Source organism: Triticum dicoccoides, chromosome 5A, assembly GCF_002162155.2.
Source record: "Triticum dicoccoides isolate Atlit2015 ecotype Zavitan chromosome 5A, WEW_v2.0, whole genome shotgun sequence".
In the NCBI taxonomy this organism is placed as follows: domain Eukaryota; kingdom Viridiplantae; phylum Streptophyta; class Magnoliopsida; order Poales; family Poaceae; genus Triticum; species Triticum dicoccoides.
In genome coordinates, this window is record NC_041388.1 from 629,945,416 (window position 1) to 629,969,593 (window position 24,178).

The 24,178-nt window shown below is 41.3% G+C and overlaps 1 protein-coding gene and 1 long non-coding RNA gene across 2 annotated transcripts; both read right to left on the reverse strand.

The window, feature by feature from the left end:
- Window positions 1–15,531: 15,531 nt before the first annotated feature.
- LOC119298191 lies at window positions 15,532–17,526 on the reverse strand. Its single transcript, XR_005145812.1, has 3 exons — window positions 17,502–17,526; window positions 16,651–16,863; window positions 15,532–15,610 (listed from the first exon to the last, which is right to left on the reverse strand). It is a non-coding gene; the product is annotated as an uncharacterized LOC119298191 (long non-coding RNA).
- Window positions 17,527–17,635: 109 nt separating this feature from the next.
- Window positions 17,636–18,075, reverse strand: LOC119300234 (tubulin beta-1 chain-like). The gene is made up of 3 exons (XM_037577259.1): window positions 17,841–18,075; window positions 17,685–17,739; window positions 17,636–17,643 (listed from the first exon to the last, which is right to left on the reverse strand). Exons 1-3 carry the CDS (start codon window positions 18,036–18,038, stop codon window positions 17,636–17,638), a joined length of 261 nt encoding a protein of 86 aa, XP_037433156.1. The 5' UTR covers window positions 18,039–18,075.
- Window positions 18,076–24,178: the final 6,103 nt, after the last annotated feature.

Sequence of the window (24,178 nt, forward strand, 5' to 3'; positions counted from 1 at the left end):
ATATCTATAATTTTTGATTGCTCTGTCAGGACCCCGACTCAATGCCACATCGATCTAGCATGTAACACCTCATATCACTTTGCGGCCTCACGCACGGTATTCCCACGGGTGTCGCCTTACCTTCTCCCGGGACCGTTTGCGCCTTTTGGCACACGTATATGATAGTGTCGCTAGCATCCATATGATAAGGAGCCGGGCTGACATGGCTATTCGTAAACCCAAAGTGGCACAGACTTACAGGGACAGGCATCCATGACCCAGCATCGAACGTGTCGGTCATCAGCGAGTGAATCCAGGCTGTAGCACTGGGCTAGCAGGACTCCGGTGAACCGGGCTGTAGCGGGCTAACAGGACTCCGGTATTCATCGCGTGACATTTCCCCGAAGGGACAGACACCGGAACGAAGAAGGACACATGCCGGCCAGCCTAAGTGTTCCGGAGCAGTAGCAAGCTACCATGGCTCGGTGGAAACACCAGGAGACATTTCCCGGTAAGAGAGGCTACTAAGGATAAACAACTAGGTAGTCAGATCCCACACATACCAAGCATTTCAATCATACACACAATATGCTCGATATGTGCAAATACAACAAGGCATCACAACATGACTCTACGACACAAGTATTTATTCATTAGGCTCCGAGGAGCAGGATATTACAAACATGAGTCTCATGACCCAACATTCAGAGCATACAAATCAAAGCACAAGCGGAAGCTATCATGTCTGGGTACAGACATCTATAAATGAAAAAGGCTGAGAAGCCTGACTATCTACCAGATCCTGCCGAGGGCACAAGATCGTAGCTGAGGTAACAAGCTAAACGTCGAAGTCCACGCGGAACTACTAGCGAGACCGAAGTCTCTCTGCAAAAACATAAAATAGGCAAACGTGAGTACAAATGTACCCAGCAAGACTTACATCAGAACTAACTACATATGCATCATTATCAACAAAGGGGATGGTGGGGTTTAACGACAGCAAGCCAGCTTTGACTCGGTGGCTATCCTAAACTACGACTGCAAGTAACTCTTTTGAGGTGGTGCACACGAGTCCACATATTCACCATATCAATACACCACTATGGATCCGCTCCCGTCTCCCTACGAGAACGCCATCCATAGCACTCACGCTTATCTTGCGTATTTTAGAATATCCACTTTCACTTGTCTATGAACTGATATAGGCAACCCAGAAGTCCTTTACCGCGGACACGGCTATTCGAATAGATGATGTTAACCCTGCAGGGGTGTACTTCTTCATACATGTTTCCACCACTTAGCGTCTGCACACGACATGTGCTCGGCAGACTTCAAGCGAAAGCCGACGTGGGTGTAGACCACGACCTACCTAAACACTCAAGTCTCTAGTCCAGGTTTATCGCCTATTCGGGTTCCATCCATGAGGAGATCCGGCCGGAGTTTTGCTCACAGCCCCAAACGATGTGAACAGGGTTCCGTGACACCAAACGGGCGCCCGGTATACCCGGCCACGTGCCTACCGCATCACAGCCCACCCCTCCGGTCAGCGCTGTGCACGGCCTCCAGCATACTACAAACACCAGAAACTACTTGCAACTCCTGGACAGAGGACTTGTGTGAATAAGAAGTCGAGCGGGGTCATATTTCAGGGCCCAATGTATGGTAGTAGCTGAATCATGGATCACAAACATAGAACTCAGTTCCTAAGGACGGCTTCAATGAGACAACCCACCATGTACTCCTACATGGCCTCTCACCGCTACCTTTACCAAATCGTGTTCACACACTTAGCTCACACACAGTAGGACATGTTCACACACCTCTAATTCATCCCCGATGAATCAGACCTGACTCAACTCTAAGCAGTAGCAGGCATGACAAACAAGCAAGAATGAGTAGGCACAACAGGGCTCAAACAACTCCTACTCATGCTAGTGGGTTTCATCTATTTACTGTGGCAATGACAAGTCATGCAGAGGATAAAGGGGTTCAACTACCGCAGCAAGTAACAAATGACTCGTTGTTGTCCTAATGCAGTAAAAGAGAGCAGGGCGAGAGAGTAGGATTGTATCGGAATGAACAAGGGGGTTTTGCTTGCCTGGCACTTCTGAAGATAATATAGCTCTTCATCGGTGTCATCGATCACATCGTCGGTATCACGTCTATCGAAAGGGGGCAATCACCGGCAACTGAGGAAAAACACAATCAATGCAATGCATAATATGATGCATGAATGTGACATGGCAATATGCTGTGGTTTGTGCTAATGCAACTAAAACCAGATTAAATGAAGTTGGTTTGAATCCAAGATTCAAACTCAAACTCCATATGTGGATATTTAAATGCCATTAATATGATTTGTGCTAAACAGCATCTATAAGTTGTTCTAACATGCATGAAACCAGTACAGATGGATAGATTGGATTTTTCTGATCATTTTTCATATATAATTTATTTCATTTGGAGTTACGGTTGAATTACTATGATTTTTAGAAGTTTGGGGTATTTTCTGAAATTTCCTGAATAATAATAAATCCAGAAAATGATTTATGGCGTCAGCATGACGTCGGGGTGACGTCAGCAGAGTCAACACGCCAGGTCCAGGTCAAACCTGACCAGCGGGGTCCACTGGTCAGTGACACAACTAATTAACCAAGTTAATTAGCCTTAAGTTAATTTTAACTAAACTGTTTGTGGGGCCGGGGCCCACTAGTCAGCGACTAATCAGCTAACTAACCTAGGTTAATTAGTGTTAAACTAATACTAACTAAAAATGTCAGGGGGTGGCCCACACGTCAGTGACACACGGGGAAGGTCAAACCATGGTCAAACCCGGGTCAACTCGCCGGAGTTGACCCGCGGCTCGTCGCCGGCGGAGCCAGAGACGGCGGAGGGGTGCGGGTTTCCTCCTCCGGCGACCAAATGGACGGCGGAGGGCGTCTACGTGACGCAGGCGCTCGTCCGCGTCGAGTAGTGGCAGCGGCTGGGCCTAAGATGGCCGGAGTCGTCACCGGCATCGACCGTGGCGGTCGCCGGAGCTCGGGCGAGCTCGGGGTCGACGCTACGGTGGCCGAGGAGGCTCGTGCGAGGCACCTACGTGCTCTAGGCAGCGCGGGGAGGAAGCTGAGCACGACAGCCGGGCCACTAGGTGGCCGGAGGCACGTCGGCGGCGGGTTTCGGTCATCGGCAAAACGGCGACTAGAACTAGCAAACGTCGCGGAGACAAAGGGAAAAGGGTGTAGAAGCTCACGGGGATCGTGTAGGGCTGGTCGATGAGCTCGGGGAGGCTTCGGAGGTGGCGAGCAGGCACCGGCGATCTCGGGCGGCCGGAGATGGGGAAGATGGCGTGGGCGGCGATGCAGGGTGTCCGGCGGGGCATGGGTTGGTGGAGAGGAAGAGGGGGTCGAGGCGGAGCCTGTGGGCGCAACGACGAGGCGAGGCAGTGGCTGTGGCCACGGCGACGCTCGTCGGCGGCGACGGACGCGTTCGGTGGCGGAAAGAACAGATGAGGTGAGAGCGTTTGGGGGGAGAGAGAGGGAGTCCAGGGGGTCGGGGCAGCGCCGAGGAGATGACGCGAGGCGTCGCGGTGGCCAGGCAATGCAGGCGAGCAGGGTGGTGGCGTGGCGAGCTCGGGCGCGTGCGCCGTGTCCCTCCTCTGCCTACTGGCGCGAGGAGGAAGGCGACAGGGAGGAGGAGGTGGGCTGGGCCTGCCAGCTAGGCCGCCAGGTAGGTTTGGGCCGGGTGGGCTGAGAGGTGAGCGCCAGGTAGGGTTTCTCTCCTCTCTGCTTTTCCTATTTCTGTTTTTTTTATTTTGTTCTGTGTTGTTTTAGTTTAGTAAAATACTAAACCATTTTATAAAATCCTGAAAATAGTTATGTGGCTAGAACTAAAATATACCAAACCACATAAAATGTTCCAGTATTATTGGACATATATTATTTATATATCAAATATATATCCGATGCAAATAGTTATTGAATTAATTCAAAGGCCCCAAAATAAATGTTTCAGTCACTCCAAAAATATTGGTTTGCATTTTATTCTTGCCAATATTTTTCAAAGCTGAAAAGGAACATTTCCTTGGAAACATTTGAAGCAATTTTTAATGTTGATCATCATTTTTTTAAATGATTTCTGAGGCTCTCCAATTCCCCAATTCAAATTTAAAGAAATTTAGACATGATGCATGGATGCAATGCCACTAGTTACGAGCAAGCTCTAGGGCTGTGACATGCTCCATGCTATATTATCTACTATTTTGAATGTTTATGGGCTTTATTATACACTTTTATATCATTTTTGGGACTAACCTATTAACCCAGAGCCCAGTGCCAGTTTCTGTTTTTACCCTGTTTTAGGGTTTTGAAGAAAAGGAAAATCAAACGGAATCCAATTGACCTGAAACTTCACGAAACTCATTTTTGGAAGGAAAGAAGCCCAGAGGACTTGGAGTGCACGTCGGGGGATCTGCGAGGAGGTCACGAGGCAGGGGGCGCGCCCACCCCCCCTGGGCGCGCCCTCCACCCTTGTGAGCCCCTCGTGGCCCCCTGACGTACTTCTTCCGCCTATATATCTCCATATACCCTAAAAACATCAGGGAGCACAATAGATCGGGAGTTCCACCGCCAGAAGCCTCCGTAGACATCGAAAGCCAATCTAGACCCGTTCCGGCACCCTGCCGGAGGAGGCAATCCTTCTCCGGTGGCCATCTTCATTATCCCGGTGCTCTCCATGACGAGGAGGGAGTAGTTCTCCCTCAGGGCTGAGGGTATGTACCAGTAGCTATGTGTTTGATCTCTCTCTCTCGTGTTCTTGAGGTGATACGATCTTGATGTATCGCGAGCTTTGCTATTATATTTGGATCCTATGATGTTTCTTCCCCCCCTCTACTCTCTTGTAATGAATTGAGTTTCCCCTTTGGAGTTATCTTATCGGATTGAGTCTTTAAAGATTTGAGAACACTTGATGTATGTCTTGCCGTGCGTATCTGTGGGGACAATGGGATACCACGTGATTCACTTGATGTATGTTTTGGTGATCAACTTGCGGGTTCCGCCCATGAACCTATGCATAGGGGTTGGCACACATTTTCGTCGTGATTCTCCGGTAGAAACTTTGGGGAACTCTTTGAGGTTCTATGTGTTGGGTGAATAGATGAATCTGAGATTGTGTGACACATATCGTATAATCATACCCGCGGATACTTGAGGTGACATTGGTGTATCTAGGTGACATTAGGGTTTTGGTTGATTTGTGTCTTAAGGTGTTATTCTAGTATGAACTCTAGGGCTGTTTGTGACACTTATAGGAATAGCCCAACGGATTGATTGGAAAGAATAACTTTGAGGTGGTTTCGTACCCTACCATAATCTCTTCGTTCGTTCTCCGCTATTAGTGACTTTGGAGTGACTCTTTGTTGCATGTTGAGGGATAGTTATGTGATCCAATTATGTTATTATTGTTCATAGGACTTGCACTAGTGAAAGTATGAACCCTAGGCCTTGTTTCAATGCATTGCAATACCATTTACGCTCACTTTTATCATTAGTTACCTTGCTATTTTTATATTTTCAGATTACAAATACTATTATCTACTATCCATATACCACTTGCATCACCATCTCTTCGCCGAACTAGTGCACCTATACAATTTACCATTGTATTGGGTGTGTTGGGGACACAAGAGACTCTTTGTTATTTGGTTGCAGGGTTGCTTGAGAGAGACCATCTTCATCCTACGCCTCCTACGGATTGATAAACCTTAGGTCATCCACTTGAGGGAAATTTGCTATTGTCCTACAAACCTCTGCACTTGGAGGCCCAACAACGTCTACAAGAAGAAGGTTGTGTAGTAGACATCAAGCTCTTTTCTGGCGCCGTTGCCGGGGAGGTGAGTGCTTGAAGGTATATCTTTAGATCTTGCAATCGAGTCTTTTAGTTTCTTGTTTTATCACTAGTTTAGTTTATAAAAGAAAATTGCAAAAAATGGAATTAAGTTTGTCTCATACGCTTCACCTTTTTAATATCTTTCGTGAGTATGATGGAAAGGATAATTGTGCCCAAGTGCTAGAAGAAGAAATCTATAAAATGTTTGGCACTAAATATTTGAATGATAAGCATGATTGCAATGTTGTTAGTATGAATTCCTTGAATATCCATGATGCTAATGATATGCAAAGCCACAAGCTTGGGGAAGCTATGTTTGATGAAGATGATATTTTTTGTCCCCCAAGCTTTGATGAGCAAATTTATTATGATAGCATGCCTCCTATCTATGATGATTATTGTGATGACACGTATGCTTTAAAGAATAATGATAAACATGAAACTTGTCATCTTGATCTTAATTTTCAATCACATGATAGTTATTTTGTTGAGTTTGCTCCCACTATTATTCCTGAGAAGAATTTTGCTTGTGTGGAGAGTAGTACATTTTCTATGCTTATAGACCATGAAAAGAATGCTTCAGGTGCTGGTTATATTGTTGAATTCATTCATGATGCTACTGAAAAATATTATGAGGGAGGAACATATGCTTGTAGGAATTGCAATAATATCAAGTTTCCTCTCTATGTGCTTAAAGTTTTGAAGTTATGCTTGTTTTGCCTTCCTATGCTAGTTGATTATTGCTCCCATAAGTTGTTTGTTCACAAAATACCTATGCATAGGAAGTGGTTTAGACTTAAATGTGTTAGTCATATTCTTCATGATGCTCTCTTTATGTTTCAATTCTTATCCTTTATGTGAGCATCATTGAAATCATCATGCCTAGCTAGGGGCATTAAACGATAGCGCTTGTTGAGAGGCAACCCAATTTTATTTTTGTCCCTTGATTTTTGTTCCTGTTTAGTAATAAATAATTCATATATCCTCTGCTTAGATGTGGTTTTATGCTTTTAATTAGTGTTTGTGCCAAGTAGAACCTTTGGGAAGACTTGGGAAAAGTCTTGTTGATCATGCTGTAAAAAATAGAAACTTTAGCGCTCACGAGAATTACTGCCATTTTTATTTGAAGAGTGCTATTTAGTTAATTCTTTTTGCAGATGATTAATATATAAATTCCTCAGGTCCAGCAATTTATTTGAGAATTTTATGACTTCTAGAAGTATACGTTTTATTCAGATTACTACAGACTGTTCTGTTTTTGACAGATTCTATTTTTCATGTGTTGTTTACTTATTTTGATGAATCTATGGCTAGTAAAATAGTTTATAAACCATAGAGAAATTGGAATACAGTAGGTTTAACATCAATATAAATAAAGAATGAGTTCATTACAGTACCAAGTGGTCTTTTATTTTCTTATACTAACGGAGCTCACGAGTTTTCTGTTAAGTTTTGTGTTGTGAAGTTTTCAAGTTTTGGGTAAGGATTCAATGGACTATGGAATAAGGAGTGGCAAGAGCCTAAGCTTGGGGATTCCCAAGGCACCCCAAGGTAATATTCAAGGATAGCCAAGAGCCTAAGCTTGGGGATGCCCCGGAAGGCATCCCCTCTTTCGTCTTCGTTCATCGGTAACTTTACTTGGAGCTATATTTTTATTCACCACATGATATGTGTTTTGCTTGGAGCATCAATTTATTTTGTTAGGATTTGATTTCTGTTATTTAGAACAATGTTTTTCACCTTTTATTTCAATAAAAGTGGCATTGATAGCCTTTACTATGCCTATGTTACAAGTATACATGTTGCTGTTTGAAAACAGAAAGTTTACCGCTGTTGCAATAATTCCCTAGAAAAGTCAGAATGTGATAAAATGTTGAAACCTTTTGAATATTAAGCTCTGATAAATTTACTACAGTGGTAATTTTATTTTATAATTTTTGGAGCTAGGGAAGTATGGATGTTGCAACATTCTTTACAGACTATCCTGTTTAGGCAGATTGCTGTTATGTTTGCTTCTTTAATGATTCTATTTGAGGATAGGACTATTAAATATGCAGAGGAATTTAGTATTCAATGTTGAATAATAATTTTAGTGATTTGCTACAGTGGAGTATGATAAGGTTTTGGCAATGGTTTATACTAACTTATCTCACGAGTCCTTGTTGAGTTTTGTATGGATGAAGCTTTTGAGATTTAGGGAGACCGTGATATGAGAGGAATTAAGGAGACACAAAAGCTCAATCTTGGGGATGCCCAAGGCATCCCAAGATAATTTTTCAAGAAGTCTCAAGCATCTAAGCTTGGGGATGCCCCGGTTGGCATCCCACCTTTCTTCTTCAACAACTATCGGTCAGTATCGGTTGATCCTAAGTTTTTGCTTCTTCACATGATGTTTGTCATTCTTAGAATGTCATTTTATTTTGCTTTGCTTGCTGTTTGAATAGAATACCAAGATCTGAAATTACTAAATATTAGAGAGTCTTCACATAGTTGCATAATTATTCGACTACTCGTTGATCTTCACTTATATCTTTTGGAGTAGTTTGTCATTTTTCTCTAGTGCTTCACTTGTATCTTTTAGAGCATGGTGATAGTTTTATTTTGAAGAAATAGATGAACTCTCTTGCTTCACTTAGATTATTTTGAGAGTCTTAAATAGCATGGTAATGTGCTTAAAAATCGTAATATGCTAAGCATACAAGATTTGTAAGAATTCTTATGAGTATGTTGAATACTAAGAGAAGTTTGATGCTTGATGATTGTTTTGAGATATGGAGGTGATAATATCAAAGTCGTGCTAGTTGATTAGTTGTGAATTTGAGAAATGCTTGTGTTGAAGTTTGCAAGTCCTGTAGCATGCACGTATGGTAAACGTTATGTAACAAATTTGAAACATGAGGTGTTATTTGATTGTCCTCCTTATGAGTGGCGGTCGGGGACAAGCGATGGTCTTTTGCTACCAATCTATCCCCCTAGGAGCATGCGCGTAGTGTTGAGGTTTTTGATGACTTGTAGATTTTTGCAATAAGTATATGAGTTCTTTATGACTAATGTTGAGTCCATGGATTATACGCACTCTCACCCTTCCATCATTGCTAGACTCTACGGTACCGTGCATTGCCCTTTCTCACATCGAGAGTTGGTGCAAACTTCGCCGGTGCATCCAAACCCCATGATATGATATGCTCTTTCACACATAAACCTCCTTATATCTTCCTCAAAACAGCCACCATACCTACCTATTATGGCATTTCCATAACCATTCTGAGATATATTGCCATGCAACTTTCCACCGTTCCGTTCTTCATGACACATTCATCATTGTCATATTGCTTAGCATGATCATGTAGTTGACATAGTATTTGTGGCAAAGCCACCGTTCATAATTCTTTCATACATGTCACTCTTGATTCATTGCATATCCCGGTACACCGTCGGAGGCATTCATATAGAGTCATACTTTGTTCTAGTATCGAGTTGTAATCATTGAGTTGTAAATAGATAGAAGTGTGATGATCATCATTCAATAGAGCATTGTCCCAAAAAAAGAGAAAAGAGAAAGGCCAAAGAAAAAAAAGGCCCAAAAAAATAAATAAATATATATATATATATTAAAAAAATAAAAAAATAAAAGGGGCAATGCTACTATCCTTTTTTCCACACTTGTGCTTCAAAGTAGCACCATGATATAGCGAGTCTCATATATTGTGCTTCAAAGTAGCACCATGTTCTTCATATAGAGAGTCTCATATGTTGTCACTTTCATATACTAGTGGGAATTTTTCATTATAGAACTTGGCTTGTATATTCCAACAATGGGCCTCCTCAAGTGCCCTAGGTCTTCGTGAGCAAGCAAGTTGGATGCACACCCACTTAGTTTCTTTTGTTGAGCTTTCATACATTTATAGCTCTAGTGCATCCGTTGCATGGCAATCCCTACTCCTTACATTAACATCAATCGATGGGCATCTCCATAGCCCATTGATTAGCCTCGTTGATGTGAGACTTTCTCCTTTTTTGTCTTCTCCACATAACCCCCTCATTATATTCTATTCCACCCATAGTGCTATATCCATGGCTCGCGCTCATGTATTGCGTGAAAGTTTATAAGTTTGAGATTACTAAAGTATGAAACAATTGCTTGGCTTGTCATCGGGGTTGCGCATGATGAGAGCATTCTTGTGTGACGAAAATGAAACATGACTAAACTATATGATTTTGTAGGGATGAACTTTCTTTGGCCATGTTATTTTGAGAAGACATAATTGCTTAGTTAGTATGCTTGAAGTATTATCATTTTTATGTCAATATGAACTTTTGTCTTGAATCTTTCGGATATGAATATTCATATCACAAGTAAGAAGAATTACATTGAAATTATGCCAACTAGCATTCCACATCAAAAATTCTTTCTTTTATCATTTACCTACTCGAGGACGAGCAGGAATTAAGCTTGGGGATGCTGATACGTCTCCAACTTATCTATAATTTTTGATTGCTCCATGCTATATTATCTACTGTTTTGAATGTTTATGGGCTTTATTATACACTTTTATATCATTTTTGGGACTAACCTATTAACCCAGAGCCCAGTGCCAGTTTCTGTTTTTACCCTGTTTTAGGGTTTCGAAGAAAAGGAAAATCAAACGGAGTCCAATTGACCTGAAACTTCACGAAACTCATTTTTGGAAGGAAAGAAGCCCAGAAGACTTGGAGTGCACGTTGGGGGATCTGCGAGGAGGTCACGAGGCAGGGGGCGTGCCCACCCCCCTGGGCGCGCCCTCCACCCTCGTGAGCCCCTCGTGGCCCCCCTAACATACTTCTTCCGCCTATATATCTCCATATACCCTAAAAACATCAGGGAGCACAATAGATCGGGAGTTCCATCGCCAGAAGCCTCCGTAGCCACCGAAAGCCAATCTAGACCCGTTCCGGCACCCTGTCGGAGGGGGCAATCCTTCTCCGGTGGCCATCTTCATTATCCCGGTGCTCTCCATGACGAGGAGGGAGTAGTTCTCCCTCAGGGATGAGGGTATGTAACAGTAGCTATGTGTTTGATCTCTCTCTCTCTCGTGTTCTTGAGGTGATACGATCTTGATGTATCGCGAGCTTTGCTATTATATTTGGATCCTATGATGTTTCTTCCCCCCCTCTACTCTCTTGTAATGAATTGAGTTTCCCCTTTGGAGTTATCTTATCGGATTGAGTCTTTAAAGATTTGAGAACACTTGATGTATGTCTTGCCGTGCGTATCTGTGGGGACAATGGGATACCACGTGATTCACTTGATGTATGTTTTGGTGATCAACTTGCGGGTTCCGCCCATGAACCTATGCATAGGGGTTGGCACACATTTTCGTCGTGATTCTCCGGTAGAAACTTTGGGGCACTCTTTGAGGTTCTATGTGTTGGGTGAATAGATGAATCTGAGATTGTGTGACACATATCGTATAATCATATCCACGGATACTTGAGGTGACATTGGAGTATCTAGGTGACATTAGGGTTTTGATTGATTTGTGCCTTAAGGTGTTATTCTAGTACGAACTCTAGGGCTGTTTGTGACACTTATAGGAATAGCCCAACGGATTGATTGGAAAGAATAACTTTGAGGTGGTTTCGTACCCTACCATAATCTCTTCGTTTGTTCTCTGCTATTAGTGACTTTGAAGTGACTGTTTGTTGCATGTTGAGGGATAGTTATGTGATCCAATTATGTTATTATTGTTGAGAGGACTTGCACTAGTGAAAGTATGAACCCTATGCCTTATTTCAACGCATTGCAATACCGTTTATGCTCACTTTTATCATTAGTTACCTTGCTGTTTTTATATTTTCAGATTACAAATACTATTATCTACTATCCATATACCACTTGTATCACTATCTCTTCACCGAACTAGTGCACCTATACAATTTACCATTGTATTGAGTGTGTTGGGGACACAAGAGACTCTTTGTTATTTGGTTACAGGGTTGCTTAAGAGAGACCATCTTCATCCTACGCCTCCTACGGATTGATAAACCTTAGGTCATCCACTTAAGGGAAATTTGCTACTGTCCTACAAACCTCTGCACTTGGAGGCCCAACAACGTCTACAAGAAGAATGTTGTGTAGTAGACATCAGAGAGCAACTAACCAACAAGAGTACCCCTTGCGGGAGCCCAGCAAGGGCCATTTCTGATGGATTGAGAACGCGCCTCCTGTCGCGCTATCAGCCGCCGCCACATGTCGCGTGCTGCATGTTTCCTCGGGATTTTGTTTTTCTATTTTTTTACATGTTTTCGGGTTTTAGATGGTTTTTTCAACATTTTTGTGTTTTGCCCAATTTTCCTTAGGTTTTGGAGAAAAAAATTACGCACAACTCTGCATCTCGGAAAAAAAAATATGTTTCCTTTTTTCTCGTTTGGCTTCTGCGAGAGGCACAAATTTGCTTCTCGTGGAGGCAAATGTTTGAAAAATCGTATTTTTTTGCTTCTGCCACAAACACATATCTGCTTCTTGTGGAGGCGCGGTTTTACTTCCGTGAGAGGCCAGGTGTGCCTCTCAAAAAAGAAAAAAATGTATTTTCTTTTCTTATTTGCTTTCGGGAGAGGCACTGATCTGTTTCTCGTGGACGTACGAGTTTCATTCCGCAAGAGCACAACTGTGTCTTCGGAAAGAGAAAAAAAATGTGTTTTTCTTTTTCTTTTCTTTCTTTTTTTGCTTCCTCAAGAAGCACATATTTGCTTCCATAATAGACACGGTTGTGCCTCTCGGAAAGGGAAAAACTCATTTTTTTGGCTTCCGCAAAATGCACAGATTTGCTTCTCATGCAGGTACATGTTTACTCCCGTGAGAGGCACATGCATGTTTTTTCTGCTTCCACGAGAGGCACGGTTTTGCCTCTCGTGGAGGCACAATTTTTCTTTCGCGAGAGGCACGGTTGTGCCTCTCAAAAAGGGAAAAAGGTAGAAAAAAACCATGCTTCCCGCTCAATTTTTTCTCTTCTAGTTTTTCCCATGAAACAAAAAGGTCATCGAAATCTATTAACATGTGATATAGTTTGAAAGATTTCGAAGCGAGAAATTCAACTGTTGAAACGATTTGGGATTTGAATGCACGGTTGTGAAATAAAACATTTTGAATAAACGAATATATGAAAAAGAAAATACTCTTAGATGAGAGTGACCTTTGCATGGAGTACCTCTTAATTACTGATTTCTCGTTTGTGTCTCGCATGAAGCGAGACTGTCTCCCTTCAAGCAGCTGCCCAATTGGGCCAGCCTAGCGCGGATACATGCCTTCAGCGCTTTGCTTCTTCTGTTTCTTTTACTTTTCCTTTTATTTTGGAATATTCTGAATATGTCTTCAATCTAACTCACTTTATGTACAAAAGTTGAAAATGTATAGTGCAAATGGAAAAAAGGAAGAAATCAAAAAAAAAAATCTTCAGTTTCTAAAAAATGTTAACTATGCACTTAAAACGTTAAATGTGCATCTAAAACATGTTTCAATGTATAATAAAAATTTATGCAAAAAATATACAATGTGAATGGGGAAAAGTAGACATAAAAAATTCCATAAATTTAATCATGTATTTGTACAATGTTAAACGTGTATAAAATATATTCTTGATGCATACAAAAAATGTAGAATGTGTATGAAGAAATTAGACATAAAAACTATAAGTTTTAGAAAATGTTAATCATGAATTTGAATATGTTGTATGTGTATACTGATGTATACAAAAAATGCACAATGTTTATGGAAAAAGTAGACATCAAAAAATTTATGTTTTCACAAATGTTAAGCATGTATTTCGAAATGTTAAACCTGTATATAAATGTGTATGAAAAAATTAGGCATTAAAAAATATAGTTGTCAAAAATGTTAATCATGAATTTGATAAATATTAAACGTGTATATAAGAAATGTTTCTAGTGTATACTAAAAATGTACAAAGAATACCTAAACCAAAAAAGAAACAAAAAAAGCTAAGAAAAACAAAACAAACAAACAAAAAACCAAAAAAATTCAGGAGAAAACAAAAAATAAACATAAAGAAACAAAAAACTGGTAACAAATGTGAAAGAAATGAAGAAAAATGATGAAAACCCACAAAAACCGATGAAGAAAAAAGAAAACCGAAAAAATAATGGACTGAACACATACGAAGAACGAGCGACCGACTGGCTCAAGTTGCAAGCGAGCGACAGCTCTAATGGTCCGGCCCATACGCGCGAGCCCTTCATGCGAGACAGATGGTAATCTCGCCATAAGTAAGACTAGTACAAATGCCCGTGCGTTGCACCGGGCGAAAAAAAACGCAAATCCTGCTCCACGTGCCACTACGAGCCACTTATATCCAATTCTGACAAACGTCGGAAACAATGTTATCCTCATTCTCTATAAGGTGAACATGCCTTTGTGTTGCCACTGGTTGAATTATCGCTTTTAACATACATTGTGATTGTTGCATATACATACTCTTTGAGAGTTTAATAATTTATGTAACTAAATTACCATGAAATCAAATTTCATAAGATCTATATGTTCATACAAATTTAGTATTTTCTTTTATTTGAGAAATGTAACTAAATTTGTAATAGTAACAAAAATAGTTAAAAATCTACACATATACTATCAAACCTTTAAAGAAGAAAAAAAACTCAAAGCAGTAGTAGATAAGCACAAATGGTCACAAATTTACTTTTTCTTGGTGCACTAAAATAAATGTAGAATAAGTTTAAAAACATGAATGAAATGTTTGCAAAGTTTGGATATGAAAAGAGAAGTCTGCAAGGTTTGTGGTTGCAAGGCTGCTTGTGCTTCACGATATGTCCGTGAGTATCAGCTAGTTAAGTAAAGAAGATTCTACATACTCCTGCAGTTAGACTTTTAGTTGGAGAACTGCAGATAGAAAGCATGGCCTGCCACCGTCGGTACTGTGATCGGTAAAGAAAGTTATATAATCCTTATAGCATCTTATGTAAGACACCTACACAGCAAATTAAATGCATGAAGAAGAAGAAATAATACTAAACTCAAACCAGAAAGAGAAACTAAGATAACTTAATGGATTCCTAATCCCAGTGTATATGCATTTTGCATTCTTTCAGGCTAAAAAGTTCTAGCAAACTAAAAGCATCACCAAGTAACCACGATTCTAATCAAACATCATGCATGTCAAGCTGCTATCTCCGCCTCCCCAATTAATGCCCGCCACTGTCAATGGCACATTAGAATCACAATTCTTTCCTTCCATCCCCATCCACAGACTATGCAGATTTGTTTTTTGAACTTCTGAAAGTTCGAATTCTTAATCCAGTGACTCTTGTTCTATCTTTGTATGCATGAGGTAAAAAAAGTTACTGAGCAGTACCTCAGGAAAACCAGAAGGTTATGCAATGTTGAACTAAAACCACGACAAGAATTATGTAACGGAAGGAGTACAGAGTGATGTCCGTACGTGATGATTATTTCCTGGACATGATGTATACTGAGTGTAGGTTTCAGATGACAAACAGTATAAGCACAGATTCAAAATAGAAAGATGTCTAAACTAAGCCTAACGACCACACCGACTGAACAAATCTACTAGGAGATCAGAGAAGTTGTGCAACAATAAAAGCAAGACCAGGATAGAATAGTACACAAGGTTGTCACACTTACATCAGAATTAATTGTGCTCCTATCATCAACCCTCACTGTCATAGAATTCACCTCAGCTTTTTCAGCAACGGAAGAAATGTAGTTACCTCCCTGCAAAAAAGTTGAGTTACCAATTGCAGGAAACAAATTGCACCACAAGGAAACATATTTATTGCCATGAAACATAATCAAAAGGACCAAATACTATTTACTTGGATTGTTAGTGTAATCCTACCATATGCTTAAAGCCTAAAGAAATTGGCTGTGAACCACAATAACCAAACAACAATAAAAAAATGAATTATTCCTATGCAAGCTTACAGATATATTTTAGTGGCTGTTGCAGAGTTAAATGGGTTGTACAGAGAATTACATAGTAGACTATATATGTTGAAGAACCATGAGCATGGAGATGTACTAAATTTTTGACTATCAAGTAGAAGGGAAAGAAGTAGAGATAGCACAGTAGAAGAGGAAGGGGCAGCTCCAATATATCTACTGGGAAGCCTTACAAAAATAAGAATCCTACCGTACTAAGCTCACAAAATTGGCTCGGAAGATTGTATGATTAGAATAACCAATAGGATTTTACCTGGTTGAAGCACACAACAAAAGACTCCATACATTTTCTTTAAGAAATTCATTGAACGTTCGGTGTGCGACAACAATGGAACCATAACTGGATTAGTAATGCCATAAAAATGTAATCGTATGTCAATATCTGCATGTCATCTATTTTATGTTTGATTCCCTCTATAGTGGCAGATAAGTTTGCTCTTATCTTTCAGATTGAATTGTACAATAAAAATGTTTTTTCAGATTTAAAAATCTTATTTATGTTGGATGCCCTCTATAATGAACAAGAACTGATTTTTATCTATCCTGAGAACAACTGGATCGGCATTGATCAGTTGCAAGTGCAAGCAGGCTTGGATAACCTGTAATTGAATGCACGTGCACAAAATTTTCTGGTACAACAGTAGTTACTTCACAGAACAATAAGCTAAACTGTTGTTACAATTTCTGTTCTAATAAGTTGAAGGTTTTGTTAGCATGACCAACTTCAGTTCAGGTGTCACAAAAAACATTAGTTCAAGATTTTGAAACAGTTAGTCAGCTTAACCGACAGACTAAAGCCATACTTCACTCACCACGGGCATCCAAGCATCCAGCTTATTTGCATATTGAATTGCAAATGTAATCAAAGGGGCGTAGGGATGGAGGTGCAAGTTAGCCCTGACAGGCATAAAATTCTGGATCACACCCACATATCCTGGTCCAATTTTCCAAGAGGGGTCTTCTTTATCACCCAGATGTCTGGTGTTAAGAAGTTCTCTTGGAGAGTGTCCTCATTCCACCACCTACTGTCAGCAGAAAACAGTTCACCCAGCTTCCTCACCCTTGAAATTCCCTGGGACATTAGGTATTCAAGGTCAACCCAAATATGTTTGGTCGTGCCATCTCAAATTCTCTTCACTAAGCCTATTTCAAGTGCTCTCCTCCTTTTCAGGATTGCCTCCCAAGTTGTGCGAACTATTGAGCTTAGATCTCACATTAATAAAAAATCACTATTAGAAGTACAATGTGCAGCCAATTGGTGTGCTAAAAAAACCAGAGCACCTTGTAACAACAAACCGGTTAACTGCTCCCCTATAGAATGTTTTGCCACCAAATCTGCACTTCTATTTTGATCTCACTTAACTAATTGACAATGTGTGCCACAGTAGAGCAATCTGAATCCCTGCTTTAAACTGAACTAATCCTATGTATATGATTATGACAAGAGTTGCAAAGCACATGATTTTACAGTTAGCTTTCTACTAATCGCTAGACTATCACAAATCACGGTTCCATCTGTACCAGAATCTGGGTCAAGAAACCAATATAAAGTTGCCAAGCCAGAGTCAGTGTATTAATCCTCTATCTCTTCTATTCATTTAGCATTCACATTAGTAAAAAAGTACAGGCAGGTAATATAGCTTGATGTCACAGATTTGCTTACAGCTAGGTGTGGTCAGCTTGAGGGTGCAGAAGCAAATGTCGTAGAGCGCCTTGTTGTCCAGCACCATGCACTCGTCGGTGTTCTCCACCAGCTGGTGAACCGAGAGAGTGACGTTGTAGGGCTCGACCATCGTGTCAGAGACCTTTGGAGATGGGAACACGGAGAAGGTGAGCATCATCCGGCCTGGGTACTCCTCCCTGATCTTGGAACCGGTGCCCCCACCGAGGGAGTGGCACACCTGGAAGCCTCACGACAAGCACATGAACAAAAGTCAGAATCGCTGGCCAGAATCTGTGGAACGGAGTAACTGGAGCGACTCCTCAAGAAAGGGGAAAGTACCTTGGAGGCAGCGCAGTTCTCGGCCTCCTCGCGGACGACGTCGAGGACGGAGTCGATGAGCTCCCCGCCCTCGGTGTAGTGGCCCTTGGCCCAGTTGTTGCCGGCGCCGGACTGGCCGAAGACAAAGTTGTCGGGGCGGAAGATCTGGCCGCAGGGCCCCGTGTGCACGGAGCCCATGGTGTCGGGTTCGAGATCCATGAGCACGCACCGAGGGAGTTGGGAACGCGTGCTCCTGGTCGCCGCTGGCATACATGAGATGGTGGAGGCGCCGGTCGGCGTGCGGCATGGAGCCGGCGGGGACGGCAGCCACGGCGCCGCCGCTGGCTTCCGAGTCTCCGCGGAGGAGGGGGGCGAGGCGGGCCTCGATGTGCTCCACACCGGCTGCGGCAACATCCTCGTCCCGCAGGTAGACGAGGCAGGCGAGGCGGCCGCGATGCGACCACGCCCTGGCATCGACGACGCTGCAGCTCATGTCGTCTAGCACGTCGAACACCTCGGAGATGAGCCCTGTGCGGTCGGCGTCCGTCAGCTCAAGCATGGTGGCCGAGGCCGCCGCCGGCGACGCCGTTTGTTTGCACGGAGAGGCGAGGTCGAGGAGGAGGCCGGGGTTGCGGGGGACGGCGGCGCGGCGTGGCTGGGGCTTCGGGGTGGCGCGCGGAGAGGTGTGACGGTCGCTGCTTATGGTCGCCGGCGACGGCGTGTGGCGAGTGAGACCGCCGGAGCGGTGCAAGGAGGCGCGAGGCGCGGGCACAGCAGCTCAGGCGCGAGCGCGCCTCTCCGCGCCGTCCATCCTCCCGGCGAGCGCACTCCATCCTCCGGTGCGAGGCACGGCGGCCGCCGGCGCACGACGGAATGGGCGTAGCCGCCGGCGCAGAGTGGATAAGAGGAAGGAAAGGACTGCGGATTGAATTGAAATGCCTATAGGGTTTTGTTTGTAAAAGTGAAACGTTTTTTCTGGGTGCCACTAAAACAGGGACTGCGGGTTGATTTCCTGTAAATCAAGGGGCTTTTTTGCAAAACAACCACGACAGACGACCAAAAGCAATAGCTGATTTATTTTTTACTTTTTTTTGAGCATCAGTACAGACACAAGCGCTCATATCCACACGCATACCCTCACCCCTATGAACGCATACACGCACACCCTATCCCTATGAGCACCTCCGAGAGACTGAGCCGGCATATCATCTTGAGATTTACGAAGTCACCGTAGGCGCCTCGTCGTCGACGGGAACGTCTCCTCCCACTGAAAGTGCATCGCCGGAAATCCTCAAATAAATCCAGGAATAATGCGAGCACCAGGATTTGAACCCTGGTGGGTTGGGGATACCACTGTACACCTAACCAACTCAACAACAGGTTGATTCGTCAATAACTAGTTTATTAGTAGGTAAAGATATACCATTCGCCCGTTTAGTCGCCTCCCCGCCTGCCCGCCCTCACTGCTAGGAGGTCTCAACACGCGGGGACTATATTCTTACCATCCCCACAGTAGCCGATCACCAAATAGTCCAGCCCTGGGTTCCCGTGGGGGCGATTTTAGGAAGTTCTATGACTCATTCGCACCAGTTTTAGAAGCTTAGGTGTTCGTTTATTTTTGTTCTTTTTGTGTAACTTTTTCTTTCGGTTTCTAGTTTTCTGGGATTTCTCATCAGTTTTATTCGTGTCTTTTTATTTTATTTTTCCCCTTTTCCTTGTTTTGCAATACATGTCTGCATTTTTCAAGACATGTTCTACATTTTCTGTACACATCTGGCACATTTGTTTGATACATGTTGAAAAAAAAATTAAACATGATGAACATTTTATTCAAATGCATGTTAAGCATTGTTTCAAATACACGTAGCATTTTTTTAATGATATGAAACATTTTTGATACACGAACATATTTATCACTGTATAGAAAAATTAAAAGTGTCCCATACATTTTTTTATGGTACAAAAGATTCACTTGAATGATGTGGCAAATTTTTTGGCACTGTGTAAACATTTTTTTCAAATGCGTGAACATTTTATAAAACTTGCTTTAACATTTTTTAAAGAGAAAAGTATACTTTTCGTCCCTTAATTCTTGGCGGAGTTTAGATTTGGTCCCTCAACTTCAAAACCGGGCAACTTGCATTCTTCACTTCTGAAACCGGACAAGACTCATCCCTGATCATGGTTTTGACCGGTTTTGGTGCTGTCTCACCCTGGTTTTGACTGTTCCGACCCAAATATGCCTACTTTTTCCAAGTCCACGCAATGTTTTCAAATTCGGTTACTTTTTTCAAATATGCGAACCTTTTTAAAATTTGTGTACTTTTTTTTAATCTGCGTACTTTTCCAAATTCATGTGCTTTTTCAAATATGCTTATTTTTTAAAGTTCATTTAATTTTTTAAAATTGATGTACCGTTTCATATTCGAGTACATTTTTTTGAAAGAGTTCATGAATTTGAAAATTTTATGCAAACTTGAAAAAAGTACACGGATATGGACTTCTTTTATGCAAAAATATGTGGAATTCAAAAATTATTTCAACTTGAAACAAGTACGTGAATTTCAAACAAAGTTCATGGATTATAAATGGAACACGGATTTGAACAAAAATGCGGATTTTGAAAAGCATGTGGATTTGAAATAAGTATGCAAATTCAAAAACAGTTCATGGCTTTGAAAAATACTTGGATTAGATAAAATTACACAAATTTGGGAAAATACAGGGATTTGGAAAAGTACGTAAATGTTAAAAGATCACGGATTTGAAAAAAAATATGTGAATTTCAGAATAGTTTGCTGATTTGAAAAAAGTATGTTTATTTTTGAAATAAATACGCGACCTTGAAAAACTACGCGAGTTGAAAAATGTACGTGAATTTCAAAAAGTTCACGGATATAAAAAAATTACAGGAATATGAGTGAGCACCAGTCAAAACCGGGGTGAGTCAACACCAAAACCGGTCAAAACCGAGTCAAGGAACGAACCTTGTCCGGTTTCGGTAGTTGGAGGTGCAAGTTGTCCGGTTTTAAAGTTGAGGGACCAAATCTAGACTTCACCAAAAATTAAGGGACGAAAAGTATACTTTTGTGCAAAGAACATTTTAAATTTTAAATATAATGTTTTTCTTTTTCAATAAAAAAAAAGGGAACCAACACTTATCCCATCCTAGGCCGGCCTAATGACGAAGCAGTAGAGGCGAGCATGTTCTTTTTCTCGCACGAAGCGCAAGAAAACCGAGAAGAAACAGTGTCACGCCAAACTGGACCGGCGGCCCTTGACTGCACCCACCGCGTCACAACAACAGTCTGAAGCTAATCGTCATAGGATGCCTCAATATTTAGGCCCAACATACTACGAAAAATAACTCTTCGAATATAGCAAGTCAGAGATGTGAACATCTAATACTATACATCGAAAAAATAGAATAAAAGGGATGATGTACAAGTCGGCCGACTGAAAACTGGAAAAAGTCCGCCATCTCGTCCACCATTTGATCAAAGCATAATCAATTGTTGGATTCCCTCAACACTGTAATTTCCCGCTTCGACCTCTCAAGAGTACTTTGCAACATGAGTCATGTTGCGCTCGAGAGTATACAACATGACCCATGTTGCAACCACGTGGGCCATGAGCCAAGTTGTGCTTGCTTTGTAAAGGTTTGGATGGGTTGGCAACATGAGCGCATTGGTCAGCTTGCAGGTGGCAGTCCCTTACGAAACCAAAGATGGGGAGTAGAGGGACAAGACAAATAGCGGACGGTTCATTGATGATTTGAGCAAGAGTGATAGTGCGCCATGGGAGGGGGTGGGATAAGCTAGAAGTTGGGTTTGACTCGCGTGGAGCATCGTGGACGGGAGGGTCAAGGGAAGGACATGGCACGTGTCGCTTCAAGGAGGCGGTCGACATTTCGAGTGGAATCACCCGGGTGATTTTGAGCATTTCCCAAAAAAATATCAGAGCCAACTCGAGGCTTGGCCTGTTTTGGGGTTTTCCCCTGGAAATATTTATGTGATGATAGCTTTATGAATGATTATATGTATATCATTACCACAAGACCTAAAGTTTCAAACATCATGTTGTAATTAGAGCCACCAAGAACACACTCTGTCTTGTGTTCTTATGACTTCGAGAATCTCTGTTGGTAGATGCTTCATTGGAAAATATGCGTGGGCCGAATGTTTATGCACGTCCTAAATTTAGGTCTCTTTGATCCAAAGGAACTTTGTAGGTATTTTGAGGGATCATAATTCTTAGGATTTTTTTAGGTCATTTGATCTGCATGATTTAATCCTATAGGGTTTGTTTCTACGGATCACTGTGTACTGCATTACATATGAATTTTAGCATCCACTCAAACATTGAAAATAATCCTTTGTTGTTTCTGTAATGCAACTAAAAGAAACCAAAATCACACTGGATTAAAATATGCATGGATTGTAATCCTATTGCATTTTTGGAATCCTGCGAATCAAAAAGGCCCAAATAGATTGAATCCTACACATGCTATTTGGGCCTTTGGTGTCAAGGAGACATGTCCAATGTTTTAGTTCTTACTAAACACCATAGTTTCTCGTACATAGGTGATAAGGGCAACAAGCTAGCAAAATATCATTGGTATCATCTATACCAATATAAAAAAGAGTGAGTTGCGTAGATCCAACAAGTCACACTCATTCAACCACATATATCCACTGGTCTATGCCGCTCTGATGTTTAGCATTAAATATATTTAGCACTACACATGTTTAGCATCCTCCACTAATTAATATCAAGCCTAATATCAACATGCATAATATTTTATATCTGTTTGATATTAATGTGGAATATCTTGCCTAATATTAACGTGAATTGCATATACATGATTACTAGTTATTCCAAGTGTACCAGAGCATTTTATTAATTCTAAAGAGTATTAATGAGTCATTGATGTCATTTCACAACAATTGATTACATGATAGCCTAGATCGATAAAGAAGACAAACGTAAACATGGGTCATGGTGGGGAGCTAGTGGCAAATTGGCAATGAGCTCCAAGTCCCCACTACTTCCTATGACTACAACCAAGAGGACATCAACACCTCCGATGATCATCAGGGCGATTCCAAGGTTCGACTGTAGGCTGAGGTGATGCTAGAGGAACAAGAGGAAGATGGTTTAGATCATACAGCAAAGTTGGTGGTAATGGTACGTAGGGAGGGCCCTCGCCCCCTCCCCCTCTAAGGCCTCTCTCTCTCTCTCTCTTTGCCAAATGATCAGCTCTATTATAAAAGTTCATCGGAAGTACAGACCATCTCAAACATAATAAAAATTGCATCGAGATTCTAAGCCCACCGAACGACCACTACTCCCTCTATTTAACTTAACCTTTGTTGGTAATAAATTATCTCACTATAATGAATAACAAAAGCGTTGGTTACATAAGTGGGTGTAGATGTGGGTGTCAAAACCAAAAAGTGCATTTGGCCACCGGGTTCATAGTAAGTCTTTACTTTTTTTTCTCTAAGACCGACCTTATTTACACTTATTAAAAAATTCTACAAAAGTGTGCACATATGAATACACATATACTACATATGTACAAAGTTTCATAATAATATATTTTCATATGTGGTCTACACAAAAAGCAAATGCATATATCAAAACAGACTTTTTGTTGTTGTTTTTGGGTCATAATTTTGTTTGTTTTGTGCAAACCTACAATTTAACAAATTAGTATCTAATGAAATTTTACGGATATGTAGTGAACATGTATATATTTTCAAAGGAAAATTGGTTTTGTTTTAAAACTTTAATTAGCATTTTTAATGCATTTTTGGTTGTGTTAACGAAGTTTGGCCTCAAAAAAGATTTGGAGGAAGTCCTTTAGCATTGTCTATGTGTATAATACTTTTTCCATATGGTTCATTTATGTCATCTTTTGCACAAAACGAAATTGTGAGGCATTTCTTTCTTCTTGATAACCTAGTGTGCATCATAACATGTTGCACTTTTTTTAAGTGTGCAAGTTGCACCTTAAACTTTACCAACAAAATATGGTGCAACTTGAAATGATCCACCAATAAAATGGCGTGAATTTTCAATTTCATTTCAAACTGCCCACAAATGTGATCTCACTGCGTCTTTAATTTGAAGAAAAAAGAAACTTTGAGTCTAGAGGGTGTATCCTTCATATCTTATTTATATTATTATTTTCCCGACGGGGGGGGGGGGGTATATTTTCATCTGGGTAATTTTGAGGTCATGTTCCCTTCAACACTACTGGAAACCGATGAAAAATGGACAATGATGAATACCATAATACTGAATATTTGAACTATGAAGCATGTATAGTTTTTGAATTTTCATTTGAACCTAAC